Source organism: Podarcis liolepis (genome assembly GCF_965112155.1).
Source record: "Podarcis liolepis genome assembly, chromosome: 9".
Taxonomy (NCBI): Eukaryota; Metazoa; Chordata; class Lepidosauria; order Squamata; family Lacertidae; genus Podarcis; species Podarcis liolepis.
This window is the reverse complement of record NC_139564.1, coordinates 74,997,257-75,022,039: the sequence shown is the minus strand read 5'-3', so window position 1 is coordinate 75,022,039 and position 24,783 is coordinate 74,997,257. Positions and strand designations below refer to the sequence as shown.

The following is a 24,783-nucleotide window of genomic DNA, read 5'->3' as shown; positions in this document are numbered from 1 at the left end:
TATTGCTATTATAAATGTCTAGCATTAAGTCATAATCTGCATTCTTGTTCCAAACCTTTCATAGCATACAAACAAGACTGGCGCAGGAGTAGAAGCCATTACTCAATGTTACTATGCAATTTACTGCTGCTTTTCTGTATCATAGCTATCCAATTCTACTTTTTTGACTCAGCACTGTAATTTGGCACTCATCTGTGGCAGTGTCTCTCTCCTAACAGCCAGATCAAGTGCAAAAGAGTGTGTGGAAGAGAGCAAAGACTAATTTAGCCTGGCTATAGGGGGCTGTAGAGGATACAGGAAAAAGGGGAAGAAAGAAAGATATGAATGGAACATGGCAGATGCAGAGACTTAATGTCAAGTATAGATTGGTCCCAAGATAAAGTACCTTTTCCCCTATAGTAAGTGAACAAGCAGCTGTTTAAAGTACCAATAACATACTAAGTGTTTATTTTTTAAATATTGAACAGCAATTATTTTTAAAACATAGTGTCTGGGAATTTTAAAAAACCTGGGACCAATCAAGTGTAGAAACATGTATTGGCAAAATTCAGAATAATTGCAGCACTTCTTAAATTCTAAGCTGAATTTCAAATGCAAATCAATACTTACAAACGCTTTGTTTTACTGATAAATTTGTCAGTACAGTACTTTGAGTATCTTGACCAGCTGCCAAACTGTTGGAGAAATCCATCCTAATCTAGCAGCTGACTGGAAATGGAGTTTAAAAGAGTAAGATGCCTTTAAAATAGTAAGATTTTCAACAACATAATATAAATACTTGTGTTACCCACTTAGGATTGGGCTATTCTATAAGAGTACAGTGCAGCCCCATAATCATCTATCTGCTTTAGCAATGTACTTTGGTGGAATATAAAATGCAGCTTAGAGAGAGAGACTGGATAGACCTATGTTCATATCACAATAGTCACAACAAGGACCAGAAAAAAGTAAGAGTAAATTCAATACAAGTTTGAACAGATGAATACATTTCAGAGCTCTTCAAGGAAATAAAAATCTTATTGTATTTTAATATTTTGTTGGAAGCCACCCAGAGTGGCTGGGGAAACCCAGCCAGATGGACGGGGTATAAATAATAATAAATTATAATTATAATTATAATTATAAAATTATTATTATTACTACTACTACTACTATAAAGTATATGGACTGTTCTTTTATCATTCAAGTGTCTAGTATATAACATACAGCCAAGTGCCTATTGCTCAACAGTTTTAGAGAGCTGGTCTTGCCTTTTTCAACATAGAAAATTGTTAAGAAATTGAAATTCCTTCTTCTCCTGTGTCAACTGGGTGCCTGCTCCATAGCAGTGGTGATAGTGGGTAAAGGGGAGAGGCACTGACCATGTTGGTGCAATGCCAATGCACTGGCATAGCCGATCTGGTGCTCCTGCTCTGGTGCATTTGCGCTGCACCAACCTGGCTGCTGCCTCTCCCCTTCCCCTCTGCCTCCTGCTAAGCAGCAACAAAGCAGCTGACTGAGGTCAGGCAAGTGCTACTGCCCTGCCTCTACTGGGACTACTCTTATTGCATTACCATGCAATCTTAAACACGTTTACTCAGAAGTAAGTCCCACTGAACTCCCTCCCCTTACATATAAGGCATGCATCCTATCTATTGCCTTTTCAACACTCACTGAAGGCCTTCCTTTTTCAACAAACCTTTTAGGTTGGAAGTTTTCATCTCACTCAGTACAGGCAACGACCACTTTATGCTTGTTCAGTGCATGCTGACCTGGAAAAGCGGGCAGGGCGTAGCTGGGTGCAGCAAGCTTACACATGCTCTGCCAATGCAAGCGGGGGCCAGGAACACAAACTGGGGGTAGGGGTGGAAACTGGGGGTGGGGGTGGCCTGTATTGAAGTTGAAACTGTTGGTTCAAGGTAAAATAGATAAGAATTCCCTGGATGTCAAGATCCAAGTTTGAGGCAAGTACTCTTTGGGCGAGAGAATCTCAGTAGAGATTTAAAAACACAAAATATGCACCAAAGCAAATATAGGCTGTTAGGCCTTTAAAATGTCCTTTAAAGTGAGTTTCAGAATTTCCCTCTTTCCCTGTTATAGAAAAATACCACATGTTTGATAAGTTTTAAACGGTTTTGTGTGCTTTTCCATACAGAATTCAGAAAAAGTTGCACAGGCAGTAAACCTTGGCTTAGTTACAAAGTGGTGAAAGACCCTATATTATTGGTATAAGAATTCAAGGGTGTCTGAATTGGAACAACCAGCTGAAACCTCTTTGCATGCTAAGCTGCTGAGGTAGAGTGCAGGTGAAAACAATAGGCTTGATTACCCATTTCCTCCCAAGGTAAGGGGAAGTGACCTCACTACACTGGTCAGGACAGCTTACTCTATGGTATTAACCTCTTCATGCATTAATTAGACTTAAGCATGTTGATTATATAAGGCTGGTTATCTAGGGCTGCCATACGTCCGGAATTTCCCGGACATAGCTGGGATTCGGCAGTCGGAAACAGTATCCGGGTGGAAATCACTGAAATGTCCAGGAAAATCCAGGCAACCCATGTCAGAAGTACAAATTTTAGCGAATTTCCTTTAAAACAGCTCAAGAACCAGGTTGGTTCTTTCTTGTTCATCATTTCAAGATGTTTTCATGAAAAGAGATTCCTAATTTAAACTAACAAATTCAATCAGGCAGATAAATTGTGTTAGGATTGCATCCTTAGTCACAAAACCAGTAACAACAGCAGCAAGGGTCTTGATATTGCTATTACATGAATGCTTGTTTCTTCTTGCATAAAAAAATGGTGAGGGTGGAAGTTATGAAGCTAACTCAAACTAAAGAAGTTTGGATAGGTGAAATCTAAGTGGAAATTTTACTTTTAAAAACTCTTTTTCTTTTCTTTTTACAAGCAACTTTTGCTTATTGCTCTTAAACAGCTGTTCAGCTACCTCTGGGCTAGATGTGAAGTTTTTATTTTCCCAAATCTAAGCTAGAAGCTTTAAAAAAGGAATTTGATTTAAAGTTTCTTAATTAAAAATAGAGGTTAAAGGGGGAATGGAATGGGCGATGCAGCTGTGCTGATGCCAGTGGAGAGAAATCCAGAGAAAGAAGTGAGGTAAAAACACATAAAATAGTTCCACAAAAATTAAGTGGGTGCCTTAAACAGCTGTTTTAGTTTAATTAATGGAAAGTTAACCTTGTGTAAATATTCCTATTTCAAAAGCAATGTTCTCTTTAGACTTTTCTAAATCTGAGCCTGTCTCCTACATTGATTTACCACTATAAGAATATGTAACATGAAAATATGACACTGAAGCCTTGGCCCTAGATTTGGCAAACCCCCTAGCTTCAGAGTTTTCAGATAGCATTGTCCATATAAGGTCAAGCCTACCTTCAGCTCCATACAGTGCATTTATTTTTAAGAAAAGTGTATATTCCTATGAAGGCAGAATTATTCAGCTTGTAAGCGCTTCTATGAAAATGCAGCAACATATACAGCTCTATCAATGTTCAATCGCTAGCATTATTTTAGCACTGATATAATTTTGAACTCACAATGAAAAAATATTCAAAGCTCATGAACTACTCAGAATATCGTATTTTTGAAATAAATAAATGGAAACATGCCACCCCCTTTGCACTGCTCCACAGCTCTGATGCTGTGACAGCACTTGCTTTTTGGCAAATAACAGAGTAATTACTTTAACAAGTGTGTAAAGACGATGGAAAGCCACTCATGTAAGGTCAAACAAGAGGTTTATGAACTGCAGAAAAGCACAATTAATGCAAGAGGGCAGAAGGAGAGAAACATGTTTCACACTTTTATTGTGAAGAGCATGACTTTTGCACAGGAACTGCCAGAACAGATGTTCATAAATTTGGGCCTTAATCTAGAACACTTCCCGGTTTTACTTTTAAATTCTATCTGCTGGTGTGTAGAAATTACACCTTACTTTTTAATATAATTCTTCTGATTAGATTTTTTAATAAATACATTTATTACCTTAGTAGTGGTGCCAGCTGGTCAGTTGTGATTTACTGTCCAGGCCTGCTTTAATATAAAGTGGCTTTTGTGGCTTACCCATACAGATTACATTTTAAGCTTCAAGATATCACCATAAAGCAGCTGGAAAAAGTACTGGCTGTGCTCAGAAACCTGTATTATTGCCCAAATGATCAACTTCCTGAGCATGCAGCTACTCAAACTCTCTGAAAATCTTTGGCTTGGCTTTGTTCTTATACTGGAAGTTAAGTTATAAACACCAAAGGAAGTCCACTGAGTCTGCAGTTATGCTTTCTATCAGGAAGACAGCTTAAGAAAATTATTAGTTTTCTAATGAGAAAACTACCTGGTCATTTAAAATTTCCGTTTACATCAAATATATTTTTTATCACATCTGATTCCTTAAAATAAAATAAAATCTCTTTAGATTTCTACCCAGGATGCTATTTCCAACAGTTGCCAGGCTCCCAAAATTGATACTCCTTTTGGTATCATACCTAAGTTTCAAAATTCCTATAGGAATTGCAATATATACATGGAGACAAGGGGAAGGGCTTGTGCTGTAACTCTTCAAGAGCATAGAAAAGGCGCTGAACGTTGTCCTTTGCCGTCCCTGTTGTCAGCTTTTGAAGGAACAGGGGAAATAAGTAAATACCCAGGTAGCTTATTCAAAAACAAATCACCACTGACTTTTCATAAGTTCAATGATGGAACATTTCCCTAATAATTTCATATTTACTTTGCCATTGTGCAATTTCAGGCTTTACAGCTAAAGAGGTTATATGGGAGAAAACCACATAAATATTAAGACATTTACCTACATACACACCATAGAAAACAGGGTGTGCTAATCTATTGAGCGCAGAACCCTAACAAAATCTACACTTCACTCACAACTCCACCAAACTTTTATCGGCAAACCCACTAATGGGGACAAAAATGTTTTCTTCACACAAGCATACAAACTCTCAGTATGGCTTTGAAAATTACACCAACGTGGCTGAAAATCATGTCTGAAACAGAAGAATGGAGGCCAGTGTTGCCTGCAGCATTCCTGACCATCATTCAAGGCACCCCAGGGTGCCATGGCACCCACTGGCAGAGGAATGGGGGGGGAGCGCACCGCCCCCAGCACCATCGGGGAGGGGGTACCATCGCGGCTGGGGGTCCTCCAGACACACACCGCCCCCCCACTACACCGGGCACCACACCCCCGCGGGTGGCACGCCACGCCCCGAGGATGTGCGCCGGCCATGCCCCCGCCTGCTCTCCGCCCCCAGTGCCGGAGCATGCAGCTTTGCCACTGATGGCACCCTGGTTGAAAATGACTGCTCTTAAGTATTGTTTCACAGCAAAAGTATTAATACTCCTTTCCCTTCTGCTGCTGTCTTCTTTCTGTCTGAATTTAGCCTATAAACCTATGGAAGGGACCTCTCTTACTGCAGACACAGCAGGCACTGTGATTCTCCATTAATTTGACTTCACCCCCTGAGGGGTGCTTAATTATATTCCTTTTTATTGTAACTCAGTAACTGGTCAACTTATGTCTTACAAGGATGAGTCAATTGAGAAGAAAACTGGCAAGATATGAGACACTGTAATATGAAATTAATGAATGATAATTAATTACATAAACTCAATATGTAAAGAAGAAAGTACTAACCAAAATCAGCTTTTCATATATTAACTTATCAAGCTATGAGGTGCTCCCCTAAACACCATGTAGAAAAAGAACTAATGCTAGCTAGCTACACTTCTGTAGAAAAATGAATATATCAAATTATTTAACTGGGGCCAGGACAAATTATGCTCAAGTCACCAGATTCTTAAACACCTTCCCCAGAGTTCTTTTGCCTCTTTTTGAACCTATATCAGCTTGTCATTCAAGAGAAGTAATGTTATGTCCAGTACTGTCTTCTGTTTGTAACCATTAGGTTATTAGAAATGGAACAGAAGAACATTTAAATGATACAGTATAAGTATATGAATTCACGGATGAAACAGCTAAGTCCAGAACTACATGTTCAGCAACATACACAGGGATTCCAAACCCTGTATTTGCCCTTTTTACATAAAGTGATGGTAGTGAGCATTTTGCAGAGGAAAATGGTGGACAGGAGGCAGTGCTTAACCATTTTCTCAGCCGCCAGTCATTTTACCCACTTGAGTGGCAAGCACATTTCAAGATCTTGGCGGAGAGAAAAGATGGGAGCAGGGGTGGTGGATGAATCAAGAGAAAAAGCAGTATGCAGGAAAGCATACACACCCTCCACTGTGAAGTAATTCTTCCCCACATGTTGGTTTGTCAGTAACCTCTATGTTAACGTTACTGTTAAAGTTGCATTCTGCTTATAAGCGTTGTGAATAGTGTATCAAATAGTTAAGCTAGAACATAAACAATTGTAAAAGGAGCATTAGAATATCCTTTTGTGAGGATTTGCTTTTCAGTATGTATTTTTTTTGTCCAAAGTAACAACACTGGGAAGTGTTATTAGTAGACTCTCTTGAGTAGATGGTCATCTCCCTCCTCTGCCTTGCTCCCCACCCAACACACACATGGCCATACCACCGGATCAGTAAACAAACATTATATTTAGTGAGTGTACAGATTAGATGAATTTGCAGCATAAGCAACAACACTGTACGCTGGCTGCAAAGTTTTATTACAGTTCCAAATTTGACTCACTTTTTAGTGAAAATAACAATTGTAAAAAAAATAAAAAACTTAATGGCATGTAGAAGTTTTGCAGAAATTCTTAAAGATATTTGCACTCCCCTTTTCAAACCCTGTGCAAAATGCCCCGTATTAACATCCCTCTTACAATCGAACATTAGTTACCCTCTATCATCAGCTTCCTTTGGTGAGGATATATTTCCACAGTAGCTAATGGAGACATTCCTACAAATCAATGTGCTGCAGTGATACAGAAATAAAAGCTCATTTCACTGTAATGATGCTTCCAGACTTCCCTCAAGTCAGGTGGTTACTTGCAGTTAATGATCTGTGACATGCCACACAAGTAGTCCTAAAAAGACTTATTATCCACTGCATGTGCAACAATATTTGCTTTATGGATGGCTAAATGAATGAAGACATTCAATGTAACTGTAAAAGTAAAAATCAAAAGAAAACTTACAAGTAACATGTTTTCTTTGAGTAAAAGAGCTGTGAACATTTTCCATTAATACTTAACCTTTTGCTGCAGCAGTGCAACCACATATAATGCTTGAATCCATAAAGCCAAATCACTGTGCAGGGTTAATGCCAATTATCCAAAACCGTGCTAAATGTGTTTTGCAAAAATGTAATTTATATCCAAGCTCAGCTGATAATAATTATAACTCTTATTTATGCCCTTCTTATAGGCAACAACTTTATAAAAAGGACTATAGAATATTTTCTTTTAATTGATGGATAACAATGAACCATTCTGTTTTAAAGCCAAGAATCATTAACCTAGCTACTGGAGAAACTAACATTTTTTTTCTTAAAGTAGTTGGTGCAGTTAGGCAACACAATATTATTCACAGTTGACTACCGAATGAGACATTCATGTGTTTTCTGATTTATTTCCTTTTCTATATTCCACTTCTGTCCACAGTAGATTAACGGCTTTCCATGGTACAAGCTCTTCATTTGTTGTAACATTACCAAATATGAACAATGCTGCCAGAAAATATTTCTACTTAAACACAAAGGTAGAATCACCTATCTATTTTATTTATAAAAATATTAAATATACTGCCGTATCAAAAATATATCACAGCGGTTTACAATATAAAAACATATAGCCATACAGTAAAATAATAAAAAAGAAAGACAAATTAAAAGCAAAAGAATCAAAAACAAACATCAGTAGACCATTGTGGCGGATGTACTCTTACTTGCCTGCATAGGCCTGGTGAAATAAGAAAGTTTTCAACAGGCATTTGAAAACTGGCAGAGAAGGCACCAGCTGAATCTCAGTTGTTAGGGTATTTCACAGGACTGGGAATATCTGGGAATATCATCCCAAACTCTGAAGCAAATTTGTTTCTTAGACTTATTGTTGCTGTTAAAAGCCCAATGGGTTGCCTCCAACTAATTTATATTCAATAGACCCATTGAAATAAGTGGACCTAAGTTAGCCATGGGTCTAGTGTGAGAAAGGCTCATATTGGAAACAGTCCAATCTACTGGGTAATTTTCCTGTACAAGCCCCATTAAAGTGAATGGGAACTGTACAAGAGATAATCAATGGAGCTTCCAAAGGAGAACTTTCTGTTGGATTGCGTCCTTCATAAACATACCAACACCACTATATGAATCCGATCATTCTATGAACATCATCATGCTTCATATCATGCTTTCTAAGGTTGGATCAATTTCAATCTGTTCCCTCCGAGGATGTGGACAGGCTGCTTGGACAAGTGAAACCAACCACCTGTCCTCTTGATCCTTGTCTATCCTGGCTGATAAAAGCAAGCTGGGAAGGGCTGGGCGGTGGGGTGGTGAATGCTTCCCTCTGCGAGGGAGCCTTCCCAGACCTGCTGAAAGAGGCAGTCATTAAACCGCATCTTAAAAAAAACATCTTTAGACTTGGCCAATATGGCCAACTATCGACCAGTATCAAATCTTCCATTCCTGGGCAAAGTGATTGAGCGGGTGGTTGCTGAACAACTCTAAGCACGCCTGGAGGATGCGGACCATTTGGATCCCTTCCCATCGGGATTCAGGCCTCACCATGGGACTGAAACTGCCTTGGTCGCGCTGGTCGGTGATCTCCGGCGGGCTAGGGTTCCCAACAAAGCCAATCTGTGACCCTAGATTCCAGCCAGTATACGGATGTTAAATTGCAAACTAGGAATTTGCGCTGGGACTTTAATTTGTGGAATGGAGCAGAAAATCAAATCAGATATCAGTTTTAAAGAACTCATCTGTAGATATCCAAAACATTATTGTATGATACATTTACACAGAAGTGTTATAGTTTTCTTCTTTTATAAAACAAGGGAGTCTAAGCTGCATTTGAGGATATCCTAACCTATCGAAATCCAGTGTAGTGCTGTCTTATCCCACAGTGTAAAAATTCATTACTCAGTACAAACAAAAAATAGCATTTACAAGCCAGTTTACAGTGGTACCTCTGGTTACATACTTAATTTGTTCCAGAGGTCTGTTCTTAACCTGAAACTGTTTGTAACCTGAAGCACCACTTTAGCTAATGGGGCCTCCTGCTGCTGCCGCCACGCCGCCGGAACATGATTTCTGTTCTCATCCTGAAGCAAAGTTCTTAACCTGAGGTAATATTTTTGGGTTAGTGGAGTCTGTAACCTGAAGCGTATGTAACCTGAAGTGTATGTAACCCGAGGTACCACTGTACTTGAAAACTCCTAAGCTTATTTGTGCAGAAATTAGTAAATTTTTACTGAGTACCTAGAATTAACTAAACTCTACAGTTTTAAGAGCAATTAAGTTATCCCAATAGAACAGGCAGCTCAATGCATTAACCTTATGAGTTACATTAAAATGTAACCTTTAAACTTCACACTACAACAGTACAACATTTCCTGCTCAGAGAAAGCACTCCAGCATCAATTAATCATCACTCAGTTGAATATACCATCAACATTTTTAATTAGCACTGATGCACTCTCTTTTCAGGCCCATCCATCACAATGGCTGTTTAAAAACCTGACTTATTGGACTCTGCTTAGGAAAGGATCTGGATAATATCTGTGAGAAAAGGTATCATTCTTCCATCCACCCTACAATGCTGACCGATAATTCCTACCCCTTCTACAAGTTGCTGATAACAACTGCCCTCAGGCTAACCAGCCAGCTGTAAATCAAGTAACAGCAGCTCCTATGCAGTCTGGGTTAATTTTAGGTCACAATTTATCCAGCAGGAATGTTGACTTGACACTTGCATGTTTTGCTTATAGATGTGATAAAGGGAGAAAACACTGATTGAGTTTGTCAGGATCAAGGAACCAACCTTATGTAACAAAAATATTTTGCCATAGTAGTCACTGGTATTAAATAGAAATTAGTATAACTTGTTCTTTTATTTTCTGAACTGGGTGGGATGGGGAGCCTGAATTGGAAGAAAGGAAAGTCCTTAAGATCAGTTCTAGGTACACTGGATAATGATGAGCAAGCAGCTACATCATCTTCTAAGAGCCATGGCAACATAATGATTGACTGCAATGCAATTAAAATATTTATCGGATTGATTCATTAGAACAACTTTCTGCAGCATTTCTAAGCATCATTTCCCCCCGCAATAATGGCTGACCACTTCGTATCAAGCAGTTGACCTCCAACAAGTGGATAGTGAAAAGAAACCCTTCAGAGCATAGCGGAAGCTCAGTTGTCCAGTCAAATCAATTTTCTATCTGACAGCCTGGTAAAGAAACAGCAACTTTTGAGGAAGTTCACTTTTTGCAAAGGGAATGAATGCAGCTAGTAGTGAATGCTCTTAGCATGCCTTTTGGAAGTACACAAAAGGAGATGGGAACAAAATTCCAGTGACATGTGAAAAATTTAAGTACAGTGGTACCTCGGGTTACATACACTTCAGGTTACATACGCTTCAGGTTACAGACTCCGCTAACCCAGAAATAGCACCTCAGGTTAAGAACTTTGCTTCAGGATGAGAACAGAAATCATGCTCTGGCGGCACGGCAGCAGCGGGAGGCCCCATTAGCTAAAGTGGTGCTTCAGGTTAAGAACAGTTTCAGGTTAAGAACAGGGCTCCGGAATGAATTAAGTACTTAACCCGAGGTACCACTGTACCGTCCTTCTCATGTTTTTAATACTGTTGTTGCATTTTTATTTAGTACTGTATGCCACCCTAGTAAATTATTTCAAGACTGAAATATAAAATAATCACATACCAGAGGAAATTTTTTTGGGGGGTCTTTAGCAGGTAATTTGGGAAACTTACAGTGCAATTTAGATTGAAATCTACCGCATTTTTCGCTCCATAAGGCACACATGACCATAACATGCACCTAGTTTTTAGAGGGGGAGTTCAAGAAAAAAAATATTATTTAAAGGGAGCGCTGAGCAGAGCCTGTATGCATCCCATACATACAAAGCGCTCCCTTTCATGAGCCGCGCAGAGTGTGCGTGTGGCTCTTGGGGGCTTTTCCCCAAAGAGTGACGGGCTGCCCTTCTCCCTCCTCGGGGAAAAGCCCCCATGAGCCACACACACACACACTCCGCGTGGCTCTTTAAAGGGAGCGCGGCTCTTGGGGGCTTTTGCGGGAGGTGGAGGAAGCGCTCTCTCTAGCTGCTCTGGCTTCTGGGGTAGCCCACGAAGCCTCCACAGGGCAGCAGGGAGCCTTCATCCCGCTGCCCTGCGGAGGCTTTGCGGGCTACCCAAGAGCTGCTTTAAAGAGCGTGCGGTTCCTGCGGGATTTTCTACGAGGAGGGAGAAGGGACTGACTGGCTGCGTCACTCCCTTCTCCCTCCTGGGGAAAAGCCCGCAAGAGCCGCGCGGAGCTTGTGTGCGGCTCTTGGGGGCTTTTCCCGCCTGCCTCCCCCCTGCATTTGCTCCATAAGAAGCACACAAATTTCCCCTTACTTTTTAGGAGGGAAAAAGTGTGTCTTATGGAGCGAAAAATTCGGTATGTGTGTCTGTTTAGAGGTAAGCCTCACTTAGTTCAATGGTACTTGCTCAGGTAAGGGTATATACTTACACACACTTTCTTGGGAGCAATCACAACTGAAACCAGTGGAACTTCCTTCCAAAGAAACACACATAGGATCAGGTTATTAATTTTTACACTTAGTCATTTTATTTTTTCCCATTGCACACAGGCCAAACAAATCAAAGTAAGGCAAAAGTTAAACATCCACTTCCAGCACTCCATGTAACTCAGTTCAAGGTAAGTGGAGTGGGAGGGCAGGAGAGCCCCATACATTGCTCAATTAAATCCAGTAAATTGCTAGTGTAATACAGGCGGCAACCATTTTAGGTGTGTCCAATTGACATGCGATCAATGAGGCAGGGGTCCTTTTGAACCCAAAAGAAGGCAGAATGGGGCCAGGGCAGAATGGGGCGGTGCGCACTTATACGTGCTCCACCAACACATGCAGGAGCCAGGAATGGAACCCCATGCGAAATGGTCACCATGTATATCAAAGGTTGCTGTATTCACAGCCCAGATCTGGACAGCTGATTCCAAGATTACTGACTCCAGCATGTTGCTATGCCAGAAATTTGATTCCTTGCATCTTAATGATTAGCAGGTTTATTGCAGTTAAATGCTTTCATAGGCAAGTTTGATTCATTGGATGCAGAGGAACTACAAAGGTAGCAAGTATAATAGACTAGGAAATAAAACAAGGTGAGAAACATGGATGGTAGGAATGGGAAAACAGCCTAATTATGGGACCTCAGAGTATACAGAAGGCAACACAAAAGCAAAGGAAGAGAAGTTTATCTTTGTTCTGAAGGAACCATTTCATTTAAGCCTTAAAATGCTGTATTCATACAAAATCAGAAAATGATAAAATTGTAAAGTTGGAAGGGTTCTTGAGGGATCTACTCCAACCCTTTCAATGCAGGAATCTCTACTAAAGTATGCATGACAGATGACCATCCAAGGCCGTTTTGGGCTTTAAAGGTCAGCACCAACCCTTTGAATTGTGCTCAGAAACGTACTGGGAGCCAATGCACATCTCTCAGGTCCCGGCGGCCACTCCCAGTCACCAGTCTAGCTGCCACATTCTGGATTAATTGCAGTTTCCGGGTCACCTTCAAAGGTAGCCCCACGTAGAGCGCATTGCAGTAGTCCAAGTGGGAGATAACTAGAGCATGAACCACTCTGGCAAGACAGTCCGCAGGCAGGTAGGGTCTCAGCCTGCGTATCCGATGGACCTGGTAGACAGCCGCCCTGGACACAGAATTAACCTGCGCCTCCATGGACAGCTGTGAGTCCAAAATGACTCCCAGGCTGCGCACCTGGTCCTTCAGGGGCACAGTTACCCCATTCAGGACCAGGGAGTTCCCCATACCCACCTGCCCCCTGTCCCCCACAAACAGTACTTCTGTCTTGTCAGGATTCAACTTCAATCTGTTAGCCGCCATCCATCCTCCAACCGCCTCCAGGCACTCACACAGGACCTTCACCGCCTTCACTGGTTCTGATTTAAAAGAGACGTAGAGCTGGGTATCATCTGCATACTGATGAACACCCAGCCCAAACCCCCTGATGATCTCTCCCAGCGGCTTTAAGCTATAGTTAGTTAAAAAAAATGGAAGCAAGACCTTCCCAATTCCTCTTCGCAGTAGTACCAGATGAGCACAGGGTAGTACAGGTAGTACAGAGCAAGAGAAGCCCAGGTCCATATAGCTTGAACTTCATAATTTTAAATCATTACTTAATTTGTTAAGCAAATAATGCAACGCCTGTGCTGCTTCATGTTTCTCCCTTATAGTGGCTTTCAACCACTTGTCTTTTGTCTCTATCTGCTTTAAGTTCATGTGAGTTATAACCACTTTAACTATTAGCTTTTATCCCTCTCCTCTTTAAGTCTTATGTATTTTATTTATTTGCATGTTTGTAACTTATGCTGGTCTGCAACCATAATAAAGTTTGATGACAATGATGTTAAGCAAATTTAATATTGCCAAGTTGTTATTTACATCCCTTCTAAAGCTACTCTATATCCTAAGGTCAGAAATTGAAATAATACCCTACTGGAGTTTTAGGTGTATTCCCATTTTTACAGTTCAATTATGTCAGAATCACAACTATCCACAGAAGTTGCAAGAACTGAAAGTCCACAAGATTGGTATAAATACTTTCCGTCCCCCTTAAACATTTAAAATCATGACAGGCCATCAAGTATGTGCTGTGTCTGTACAGAACAGTTACCCAGTACTCTTGAGATTTATGTGCATTTTAAAATGGCACCCAGAGCTATGTTAGTTCTTATTTCCAGGACAGTGGACTACTTGGTTTTGGTACTAAGATTCTATAAGCAGAAAAGAAGAAACAGATTCTAATTAAAGAAAACACACAGTCACCACTCTATACACCACAAGGAAAAATGTTACCATTGAGTGATATGCAAAATTAACAGAACAAACTCTACATAGTGAAAATCACATTCATGCAAATTTGTATGAAGCTTTTTCAAGTGCTTTGATAACAGTAGGAAACAAAAGGCATGAAGTATAGCATTTGAAAGCCCTTGAACAAGACTTCACACAGGGAACAGAACTATAAACATATTAATAATATTCACTTATTTCAAATAACTAAGTTAGGAAAATCAAAAGCTGCCTTTATACATTTGCACCATGCAGCAGTTGGGAGGGACTGTGATGGCTGGGCATTCTGCCTTTTCTGTAGCCTCACTCCAATCGTTTGTGGAATTTGGAGGGGAAAGAAAACCTAAACAAACATAACTTTCTAAAAAGTTTCCAGTGATAAATGCAGACAGTGCGCATCTTCCAGTCTGTAAATGTAACGATTTGTTAGCGTTGGCATTTCAGTCAACTTACAAATGAAATACTATAAAATTGACCACTTATTATTTGACTATAATCAAACATTGCCAAGTATCCTATGAAAGCAAGAATGTCACTGTGTCCGTGACAGCTTACTTTTGTATTGCGCTATGATGTCAAGGGCAGGAACGATGGAGGGCTGCTTGCCCCTCAGCACTGAGGCTGTCAAGAGGGAAACCTAACAGCAAAGCAAAGCTTCTCTTACTGGCTACCTGCTACAACTGCAGGAATCTTCAAAGAGGTACAGGAATACAAGTGGTCAATGGCAAAGGTCGTGGCTCAGAATTCCTTCTTGTACATGATCTAACCATCTGCTCTGTAAGGCTCCTGTGAAGGGCTGGACTGCAATCTAGAAAACAGCCACTGAAATAACTGAAGGTACTGAATTAAGCCTCAGTGTTGCCTTCTGCTTTCATTTCATTATCCACACTTTATTTATTTATACTGCATTTGTATTTATTGAGCCTAGAGTTTCAGGATAAAAACCAAACAGATTTTTTCCCCCATGAATGATTCACATTTGTTATGCCGTTATAGTAAGTTACATAACACTTATTGTGCTCTTTACTTGGCTGCTCTTCAATCTGCTAAATTATTCTGTCGCAGGTGGCCAGCTACTGAATGTTTTTTCTACTGTGTTGAGCAGTACTCTAGAATCTACTGTAATTAACAGTGACATAGAAAGTTTTACAATACACAGTAGTACCTTGGTTTTTGAACTTAATTCATTCTGGAAGTCCGTTCGACACCCAGAACCATTTGAAAACCAAGGCTTCCTTGAACTTCCTGCACTCAATCAGAAGACGTGGAAGACATGCTGGACATTCGGCTTCCGAAAAACCTTCGCAAACCAGAACACTCACTTCCAGGTTTGCGGCGTTTGGGTGCTGATTTGTTCAGGAGCCAAGCTGTTCGACAACCAAGGTACTACAGTGGTGCCTCGCAAGACGAAATTAATCCGTTCCGCGAGTCTCTTCATCTTGCGGTTTTTTCGTCTTGCGAAGCACAGCTATTAGCGGCTTAGCGGCTATTAGCGGCTTAGCGGCTATTAACGGCTTAGCGGCTTTAAGAAAAAGGAAACAAACTCGCAAGAACTCGCAAGACGTTTCGTCTTGCGAAGCAAGCCCATAGGGAAATTCGTCTTGCGGAACGACTCAAAAAATGGAAAACTCTTTCGTCTTGCGCATTTTTCGTCTTGCGAGGCATTCTTCTTGCGGGGCACCGCTGTACTGTATATTGTGACACATGAAATTACTTTGTTTCTGCAATGAGCCAATTGCCATATCTGTAGAGTTTTTTAAAAAACACGTTTTTCTGTTGTTCTCATCAAATTGTTACTTTAAAATATATGACCAATATTTGACTAGTCAATTGACCAAACCTTGTTTGATAAGGGCAATACCAAACCTTAGTATTTGCTAAAATGATTGAGGGGAAATTAGGTTCCTGACAGTGTTCTTGTGACTTAACACATAGCTCTTGCCCCATCATTCTATCCTTGCCCCCATGACACTAAATAGCCTCTATGTTGTTAAGCTCCTCATGGTAGTGGCTTGTTTGATTGTTTGTTTTCCTTATTATGATGTGCTATAGTCATCTCTCAAAAGATTATTATTTTTATTATTAGGAATTAAGGCTATGTTTTGTTTATTGAGCACAGTTTAAGAAAAAGAAGATGAATAATGCAACCATTTTGTATAAGAAAAATAAGGAAAACATACTGGCAACCTTTCCCAAGTTTTATGGGTAATGTCATGCTGCTAATCACTGAAGCAGGTTATTTCCATGAAGTGATAACCCCCAGCAGACTAAACATTGTGATTGCTGTCACAACATAGCACCCCCATTTGGTCTAATGCATGAAATATTACATTCTACTGGCCAGAGCCTGCCAAAATCAATGAACAATGGTGCCAGTAAAATAGAAGGGACCACACATGTACCAATGCCTGCAACGCTGAGGCTCACATAGTTGTACTGCAGATCTGTGCATATGGGTTATACTGCTGACCTGCATCTTAGCTCGATCACCAAAACATTCCAGCTAAACAACAGTTCAACAACTTACTTTTATTGCCTACGAGAGCCACATGTGGCTGAGTTTCTGACTCTTCGTTGACCTTCTTTACAACATTATACCAATCTTCTACATTTTCAAAGCTCTGTTGGTTGGTGATATCATACACCAGGAGGACAGCCTGAGAAGCAAAATATATATATAAAGCACAGTATGTTAAGATGTCTAAATTTATATTTAAAAAAATCTATCTTTATGAGAACTTAGAAATGAGACAGGCTGAACACTTACTCAATGTTAATTCATACAAGCTCCCCACCACCAGCATTAAAATGACACATACACAGAAAATGTTCTAAAATGCAATGTTCTAGATAAGAGACAGCTCTTGAAAGAATAAGAGTTTCCTTTATTTTAAGGGTTATGTTGCACTCCTAATCATACTAGCTGAAACTGCACTGAAGCAAAGTAATTGACAAACGAGGAAGAATAACTGAGGTGTCTACACTGAGATCCTCATTTGGGAGGCAAGTCTACTCCGGTGGTTTCTGAAATTCATAGCCAGCCACTTTGGACAATGCATGGCTCATCATTCCATGGCTAGGGAGTTCTAGTGTTTCAAAGCACCTCATGTTGTAGAACGGTATGTCAAATCCTGAGGAATAAACATGCCATGCAAGCCTACAAGGTTGTCACAACCTCTACCCATATCCACAGGGTCTTGGAAATTTTTGTCTATGGATTTCAGTGTAGATTTGCCACCCTGTAAGTATCACGCTACCACTTTAGTAATATGGACCTCTTCAGCAAGATGGCTCACTTTTTGCCACATCCAGGGCTTCCAGCAGCCAAGGAGGATGCCCAGCTGCTTGTGCAACACATATTATGCCTCCATGGGCTCCATGTAGGGAATATATTGGAGAGGCGACCTTAATTCACAGCCCATTTATAGCAAGACCTTTTGCAACTTTTGGGTATCAAGCTCAAGTAGTCTTCCTCCCATCATCCACAGACGACAGTCAGACAGAACAGACCCAACACAATACTGAAATATCTGCACTGCTGTATAAATTTTCAACAAGACGACTGGATCACAATGCTTCCCCTTGAAGAGCCCCCCCTCCACCCAGCAGTCCCTTTTTCCCCATCAACTATGGAAACCATCCACAAGCCTCTGACTGACCCTGCCCCCCTCTCTGATCCCCACCACAAAATACTTTGTCCAAGACCTTCCAACTATGCATCAACTCCTTCAAGAGCACCTGGGCTGGGCTAAAACTGCATCCAACGAAATTGCAAGTAAACATTGCCCAAAGGGCACCAAACTCAAAGTGCAACTATTCACTCATCATCTTCCCTCAAAATGGATGCTCATCATCTAGGACCTTTCCAAATTGAAGCACAGATCAGCACCATGGCATTTCAGGATCATTTCCTGTCTATGTGGATGCCCCCAGCATTCACTCCTTATCCCCCTCTGCAGCCAAGCATCCTTGGGTGGCATCTTGGAGATGCCCCCTGCGCTGGTAATGGTGGAAGAAGAAGAGGAATATGAAATGACTCAGATTTTAGACTCTCATCACCATGTTAGTCTGCTGCAGTCTGATAGACTGGAAGGGCTATGGACTAAACGAACACTCCTGGAAGGGTGTCATAGATGTACCCACCTCTGAGCTGGTACACCACTTTCACAGGCACTACCCCATGAAGCCAGATCCAAAGACCAAGAAAGGGGGGCATCATCGGAGGGGAGATGATGTAACAAGTCCTGAGGTCACCATGTGCAGTGGCAGGCTGAGATGGAGGAGGATGGAGAACAGGAGGGTGACATTGGGAGACAGGGCTGAGACTAAGGAACAGAGGTTGAAGCAGACAGATTCACCCCCCTCCCAGGATGTGGCTGTCTTGGCTGAGGAAGCAGTCCTGCCATTCCACCACACACACACACACCCCAACCGGGAAAGGAGTACAGCAATGGAATCCAGTGAGGGTGTTAGTCCACCACTAGGTGTTAAAAAACCAGGGTCAGAAGGGGAGGGCACAGCCTGTTTGCCCAGGGCCTGGCAGTGCTCCCAACACTGGGAACAGGCACATCCTCCTTGATGCAATGAGCATCTGCACACTTGGCTGTCTCATGAGTAAGCATGCCTTGCCCTATATTTGGAAACTTGGCAGATGAGCTTGCCAACCTGCTAGGGCAACTTCGTTGCTTCAGTGCTGTTCTGAACTCCTTGCCCTGACCTTGGACTTCTTAAATTTGGATTGCTACTCCCAGCCCATGTAGCCTCATCTTTCCTGTCATTTAGCCTGAGTGTAGTGGCTACTGTGACTCATTACTTGCTGCTGAGCATATAAGTTCTTCTTCTTCTTCACTGTCATCGGCAGGACAGCGCCTTGTTCCCATCACCCTCAAGTTTGCAGAGTCTTAATTATGAATCTCTAACCTTGAAATTATGATAGAGTGAAATTGACAATATAAAAGTACAGACAATTGTTTATTTGTTCTAGCAACAGACTGAATCAGTCATGCCCAATAGAACAGATATATGGAAGATGTCAGAGGGATATGATAAAATTTTTCTGGGCTAAGGCATAAAAAATAAAGTCTAAATAAAGTTTGCAGTCTTATTTAAACTTAACCTAGAATATGGATGTCCACAAAGTTACCAGCACTCTGGGTATCAAATTTATTTCCACAGCTATATTTTTGTAATTCAAGTGCAACTTCTGCTGTAGAGCACAGCATTGAAATTTAATGAAGCAAATCTGAAATCAAAAGAAATTGAGGAAGAAAAGAGGTTATCTGATAAGTTAAAATGGTAATAGAATTAGTGTAGTGCCTAAATATGAATAAGGATGTCTAAGGCTCAAATTGTGCCTATTATAGTTAATTCAGCAGATGGTCTCATGCAAGCTATTGCTTTTTAGCCTCAGTCTCTCATCTGCAATAGGGAGATACTAAATAATGACCTACCTGACCAGACTGCTCTAAGGAATACTAAAATAATTTATATTAGATGGTTTGAACACTCAAAATACTTCATATATCAAAGCTAACTATATACATTTATTTGGAAAAAATGCCTCGAGAACAGATGGGCACTATTTCCATGGACTGGCTGAATGGGAAACATATTTTCTAGTATTTCACATCCCCAATTGCTTTTAATTTTGTGTATATAATTTGCTTCCATATAGTGAAGTTACCATATTACTGAGAGTTTAAATTTAATCTCATTTTATAGTGCTTCCTCGCCTTACGTAGGAAAACATGATGTGGCTCAAGAGATGCAGCAAGGTTGACTCAGGTTTGGGTAAGCTGCAATAAACATCTGTTAACTTCATTTCTGAAAATGACTAGCTTTAAAATTTAACAAGTTGGCCCATTTTTCTTCTACTAATGTGCAATTTCCAGCCTCTTCAATTAACAATTCCTCCTCTATATTTACACACTGCCACACACCCCATTTCATCTGGGCCTCAACCACCTATTTTTCTCTTTATTCAGGGAGAAAACAAAACAAAAATAGGTTCATCACAAATAAAAATGGGCTGTGGGTTTGAGGAAGTTTTATTGTACATATTTATAAATCAAGCTGTCCAAAAAGCAGTACTATAAAAAATCAAGTGTTCTTTTGTAGTTTACTAACAACAGAGGGTGCACTGACTCAAATGCTTCTTATTCTGAACAGAAAAGAATGTATGTAGCATTACTGATAATTTTAAAAATTGCCTACTTGTAAAGCACAGTTCATTTTCACTGCTCTGCAAAAACATTTAGCTACCTAGTTGCCTTCTTTTGTTTGCCCTCCTAGAACCTCAGCTGGCTGAATGAATTTAATAGCATAGGATTGCTCTTAATTTCCTCCTTCTACCTTTGCTCCCCAGGAAGCATCTGCACTCAAAACAGCCACTATGCCTATTTAGATATCCATGGGGATATCTAAATAACCTTGACGAAAACTGCTATTTTCAACTTAAGCCACAATGCAGGGCCATGAACATCTGTTTCGGAAAGCTGTTAGGGATATACAAACTAGCACCTTTCGTTCATAAAAGGAAATACTGTTCAAGCAATCCTGTGCTAAAAAAATTCAGTCTACAAAACCAATGTTCAAAACAGTTTCACTTAAGCAGATGTTTACATTTTACTAGCCTCTTAAAATTCTACTGCAAACTATCATTTTTACAGTAAGGTCCTAGAGAAGCCAACAATAAGTAACCACAGTAATTTATAATTTTTTTAACCATACCTGTGCGCCATAGACATATTTATCCAACATCTTGCCTCCTATTGTTTGGCCTCCTATATCCCATACTTGAAGAGTAACATTTACATTTCCTGCAAGAAGGGGGGAAAAATAACTGATGTTTTTGACATAGCTGGTTTACAGAAATCAGATATAAATAATCTTTACAGCAGAATATTGAAGCAGCAACACCATGTGTTCCACCTTTTTCAGATGTGCTGTTGCTGATGTATCTGTCTTGTATAAAAGAAATGAACAGTAGGCTTTGCCACTGCCTACACCAAACCATGCCCTGCATTTGACCAGGATCCAGAGCGCAATGCAATATCTAAAGGAGCTTTAATCATGTTTTTCCCAAACTGCGCCACCACCACCCATATCACATTGGCAAATAGTTAAAAAAAAACAAAAACCAACCAACCAAACAAACAAACAAACAAACTGAACAGTCATGTCAAATGTTGATTCTTCTCTTGATTTTTTCCTTAATAATATTTTTTCTGGATGCTTTATGAAAACCATTATTGGTTTGCTTATTTACATCATTTTAACCAATGCAAGTCTGTTAAAGTGGCAATATGATAAGACATGGTCTGCTGTGCACAAAACACAAATTCAAGGATCACACGGGACCCAGGCAGCATATGTGCGCATGTGTGTGTGTGTGTGTGTGTGTGTGTCCATGATAAACACACAGCATGGTTAGGATCCAAGAGCTATTAAATAATGCCCAATGGCTTGCACAAACCCACTGGGGATTTCTGACAGCAACTCTATCTCACTACCACGCCTCCATTGCAAACAGCTCCGCCCCCCCCCCCCCCAATTACTTGCTATGTTACCAGGAGGGGCTGGTGTTCAAGGAATGCAAAATTAAAACCTCACTTTGGTGCATAAAACTAGGTAATAATAATTATTTTATTATTTATACCTCACCCATCTGGCTGTGTTTCCCCAGCCACTCCGGGAGGCTTACAGCATACAGTATATCAAAACATAATAAAACATCCAACATTAAAAACGTTCCAATACAAGGATGCCTTCAGATATCTTCTAAAAGTTATGTAGTTCTTTATCTCCTTGACATCTGAAGGGAGGGTGTTCCACAGGAGGGTGCCACCACCAAAAAGGCCCTCTGCCTTCTCGGTCCTGGCAACAAGTTGAGCACAACGAAATTTTGTGCACATTATTTTCCAAACAGTTTGTACCTGTCAACATCACATCATTCATTATTTGTGAGTGCTCAGTAGCAGCCGTTTTCCACTTATTTGTACTAATAATCTGACACAAATTTTCTTGTGGGCAATTTCCCCCTAATTCAGCTGAGAAGACATGAATGGTGTGCAAAGCTGTATTTTCACTTTTCCCTGTTACACTTCCCACAGTAACAGCCATGTCATTTTTAAAATTGCAGAGCAGCTCTTCTGTTTGGAAGAGCAAATAACTGCAGAGAAATTGAAAGTAAAGCTTTGGCTGACCTTGCTCACAAATGAATAGTTTTACAATGGATCCTGGTTATCTCCTTGATAGCACAGCTAGAAAGACAGACTCAAAATACTAAATGATTGCACTTTTCAGCAGTAGTAACTGGACTTGGTTTTAAATATTGTGTCTAGATATTCCAATAGTCCTTAGCTCCTCACAGTGTATATGTGTCAGCATACTCAATATATTGTGGATGCTAAACCAGCACTATATTCCATTAATAAATATTCCAAAAGCAAAACACCTTCAATGTGACTTCAAATCTCATGAACTGAGCAGTGGTTTTTAATTTTTCTCTAGCAGAAATCCAAATTATTCTAATATCAAGCCTTTATAATACTTCATATAATATAAGCATGATCCAGCCAATTTGAAACATTTCCCAGTCTCACTGATCTCATTAAATAAAAGCTTAAATCTCACCCACAGGAATTCATTTGTTTGCATCACACCCCCAAAAAATGTAATGACAAAGAAAGAAAGATGTAACAGCTAAGAACCATAGCTGTCAACTTTTCCCTTTTCTTACGAGGAATCCTATTTGGAATAAGGGAATTTCCCTTTTAAAGGGGGAAACGTTGACAGATATGCTAAGAACCAGCTACTGCTGGAATCAGTTCATGTCAGATAAGTAGTATGTCCACTTTTGCACACACTTTAAAAGTACTTAAAAGTACTTACATCTAACAAAATACTGAACACAAGAGTGTAACAAATTGCAATCATGCCTCCTCAATTTAAAATAAATGTGTATGTGTAGAAACAACTCACATAAATTATTCCCTATGCCAACTTTTATAACCAGTGTTAACATTACCCCGGCACAATGTACTGCCTACATACATCACATTTTAGAACATAGTTCCATGAACTGTTCGAACAGGACAGCTTGCATAATACAAAATAGTGATCTTGTGCTCAAAATCTAAGCAGCCAATGCATTTTTTCCCCCGAACAAAAATCTCAAAGGGATGCTTTAGGTCACAATTTCAGCATCATAGTATGCTACTTTTTATGGACAGAAGCTCTGTGCCATCGTAACAATGAACAGACTAGTGAAAATTCAATAGGTGCATTTTTTTCTCGAAACTGCATTTTCTCTGTCACACGGCTGTTAGAAGAGCAGTTGATCAAGACAAGAAGGTGGCAAAATCCTAAACAATCCACATATTCAAGAGCAATATATATTCCTTGATTCCCATGTTACAGATGTCAACCTGAGGAAATCGAAGGTGTATGCTTGTGTGTGTGTGTGTGTGTGTGTGTGTGTGTGTGTGTAATGAAGAAAGAAAGGACATCAGTTTGAATTTTGTATGTTATATTGCAAATAAAGGTTTAGTACACCCAAGTAACAGTTATTAAAATCCTTCATATCAGTTATAAAAATATCCATTTCTTTAAAACAAAAGTAATTCTATAAAACAAAAATATTTAATTTCACTTACTCAATATTATTAAAGATAAAACTGATGAACCTTATGTTGATTACTCCTAATTAAATCAATGTAAATGACTTACAGTACTATGATTTCAATCATGCACCCATTCATGTATATTCAGAGTGAAAACTTGCATGTCTTTTTTTTTTAATTTCACAACGCCTATATATTGCTTCAATGTAATAAAGCTTCAAATTGGTTTATAAAAGTGTCTACTCAGAACTAAGCTCCACAACAAAATCAGTAAGACTTACACCTAGGTAAGCATATACAGGATTTTAGTCTTAGTCCCACTGCATTTAACATAAAAAGTATTGATCTTTTACAATATACAACTAACATAAATATAAGGTTTCCTGTCTGAACACCTTTTAAAATTCTTCTCATAACATTGCTGCATAGTCAGATAAATAAATGATCAGGAAAAACAGCATGCAAACTTGAGAAAGTTAGCCAGTTTTGATAGTGTTTTGCCTGTGTTAAAGAGATACATGTAGAAACTATATTCAGATCTGGAACCTTCTTTCTATATAATAAAGCTAGTGTGAATAATGGTTTTAACAACTTTTCTGTGTAAATATATTCCTGAAGGGCATTTGACGTGTCAAGCTACTCTCAAATGAATGGAAGCTCTCATCCATTCTAATGAACCTTGCACAGGAGAACTTCTCTTGGATTGCACCTGAAGGCACCCAATTAGCAGGGTTGTTGAGACTTAAGACTAATGTGCATCAAAGCTATGAGCAACAGATTACGTTGAAAAATATCTTATTATGATTACAACGTTCAAAAACACAGGGTTCTTCCCTCTTCAAAATATGTTGATAGCTGTATTTTCCTAGAATCCTGGTCTTAAGCCCATTTATTTGGCAGAACTTTGTACTGAAATAAATGAGCCTAAAATATGTATTTTTCAAATGAGCCCAGAATTATTCAGTTAGGTTCAATTTCCATGTATATTTAAAACTGGATAGAATACAGACTATCCATGTAGATGTTGAACAGTGGTAAATATTTCAAGTAACTATACACAAATATGTTTTACACAATTGCATGATGTATATTTTTGGTCCTATAGCAAAAAAAACCCCTTTAAAGTTT

The 24,783-nt window shown here is 39.7% G+C and overlaps 1 protein-coding gene across 4 annotated transcripts in view; it reads right to left on the bottom strand.

The window, feature by feature from the left end:
* Positions 1–24,783, bottom strand: part of RAB28 (RAB28, member RAS oncogene family) — a 58,075-nt gene that overhangs the window by 19,709 nt on the left and 13,583 nt on the right. For 3 of the 4 annotated variants that reach the window (XM_083460777.1, XM_083460779.1, XM_083460780.1), the window contains 2 exons: positions 20,762–20,850; positions 16,560–16,689 (listed from right to left, as the gene is read on the bottom strand). The exons of the other annotated variant lie outside the window; for it this stretch is intronic. In XM_083460777.1, coding sequence (XP_083316903.1) covers positions 16,560–16,689; positions 20,762–20,850 — 219 coding nt within the window. The remainder of the gene's footprint in view (positions 1–16,559; positions 16,690–20,761; positions 20,851–24,783) is intronic. 4 annotated transcript variants of the gene reach the window in all.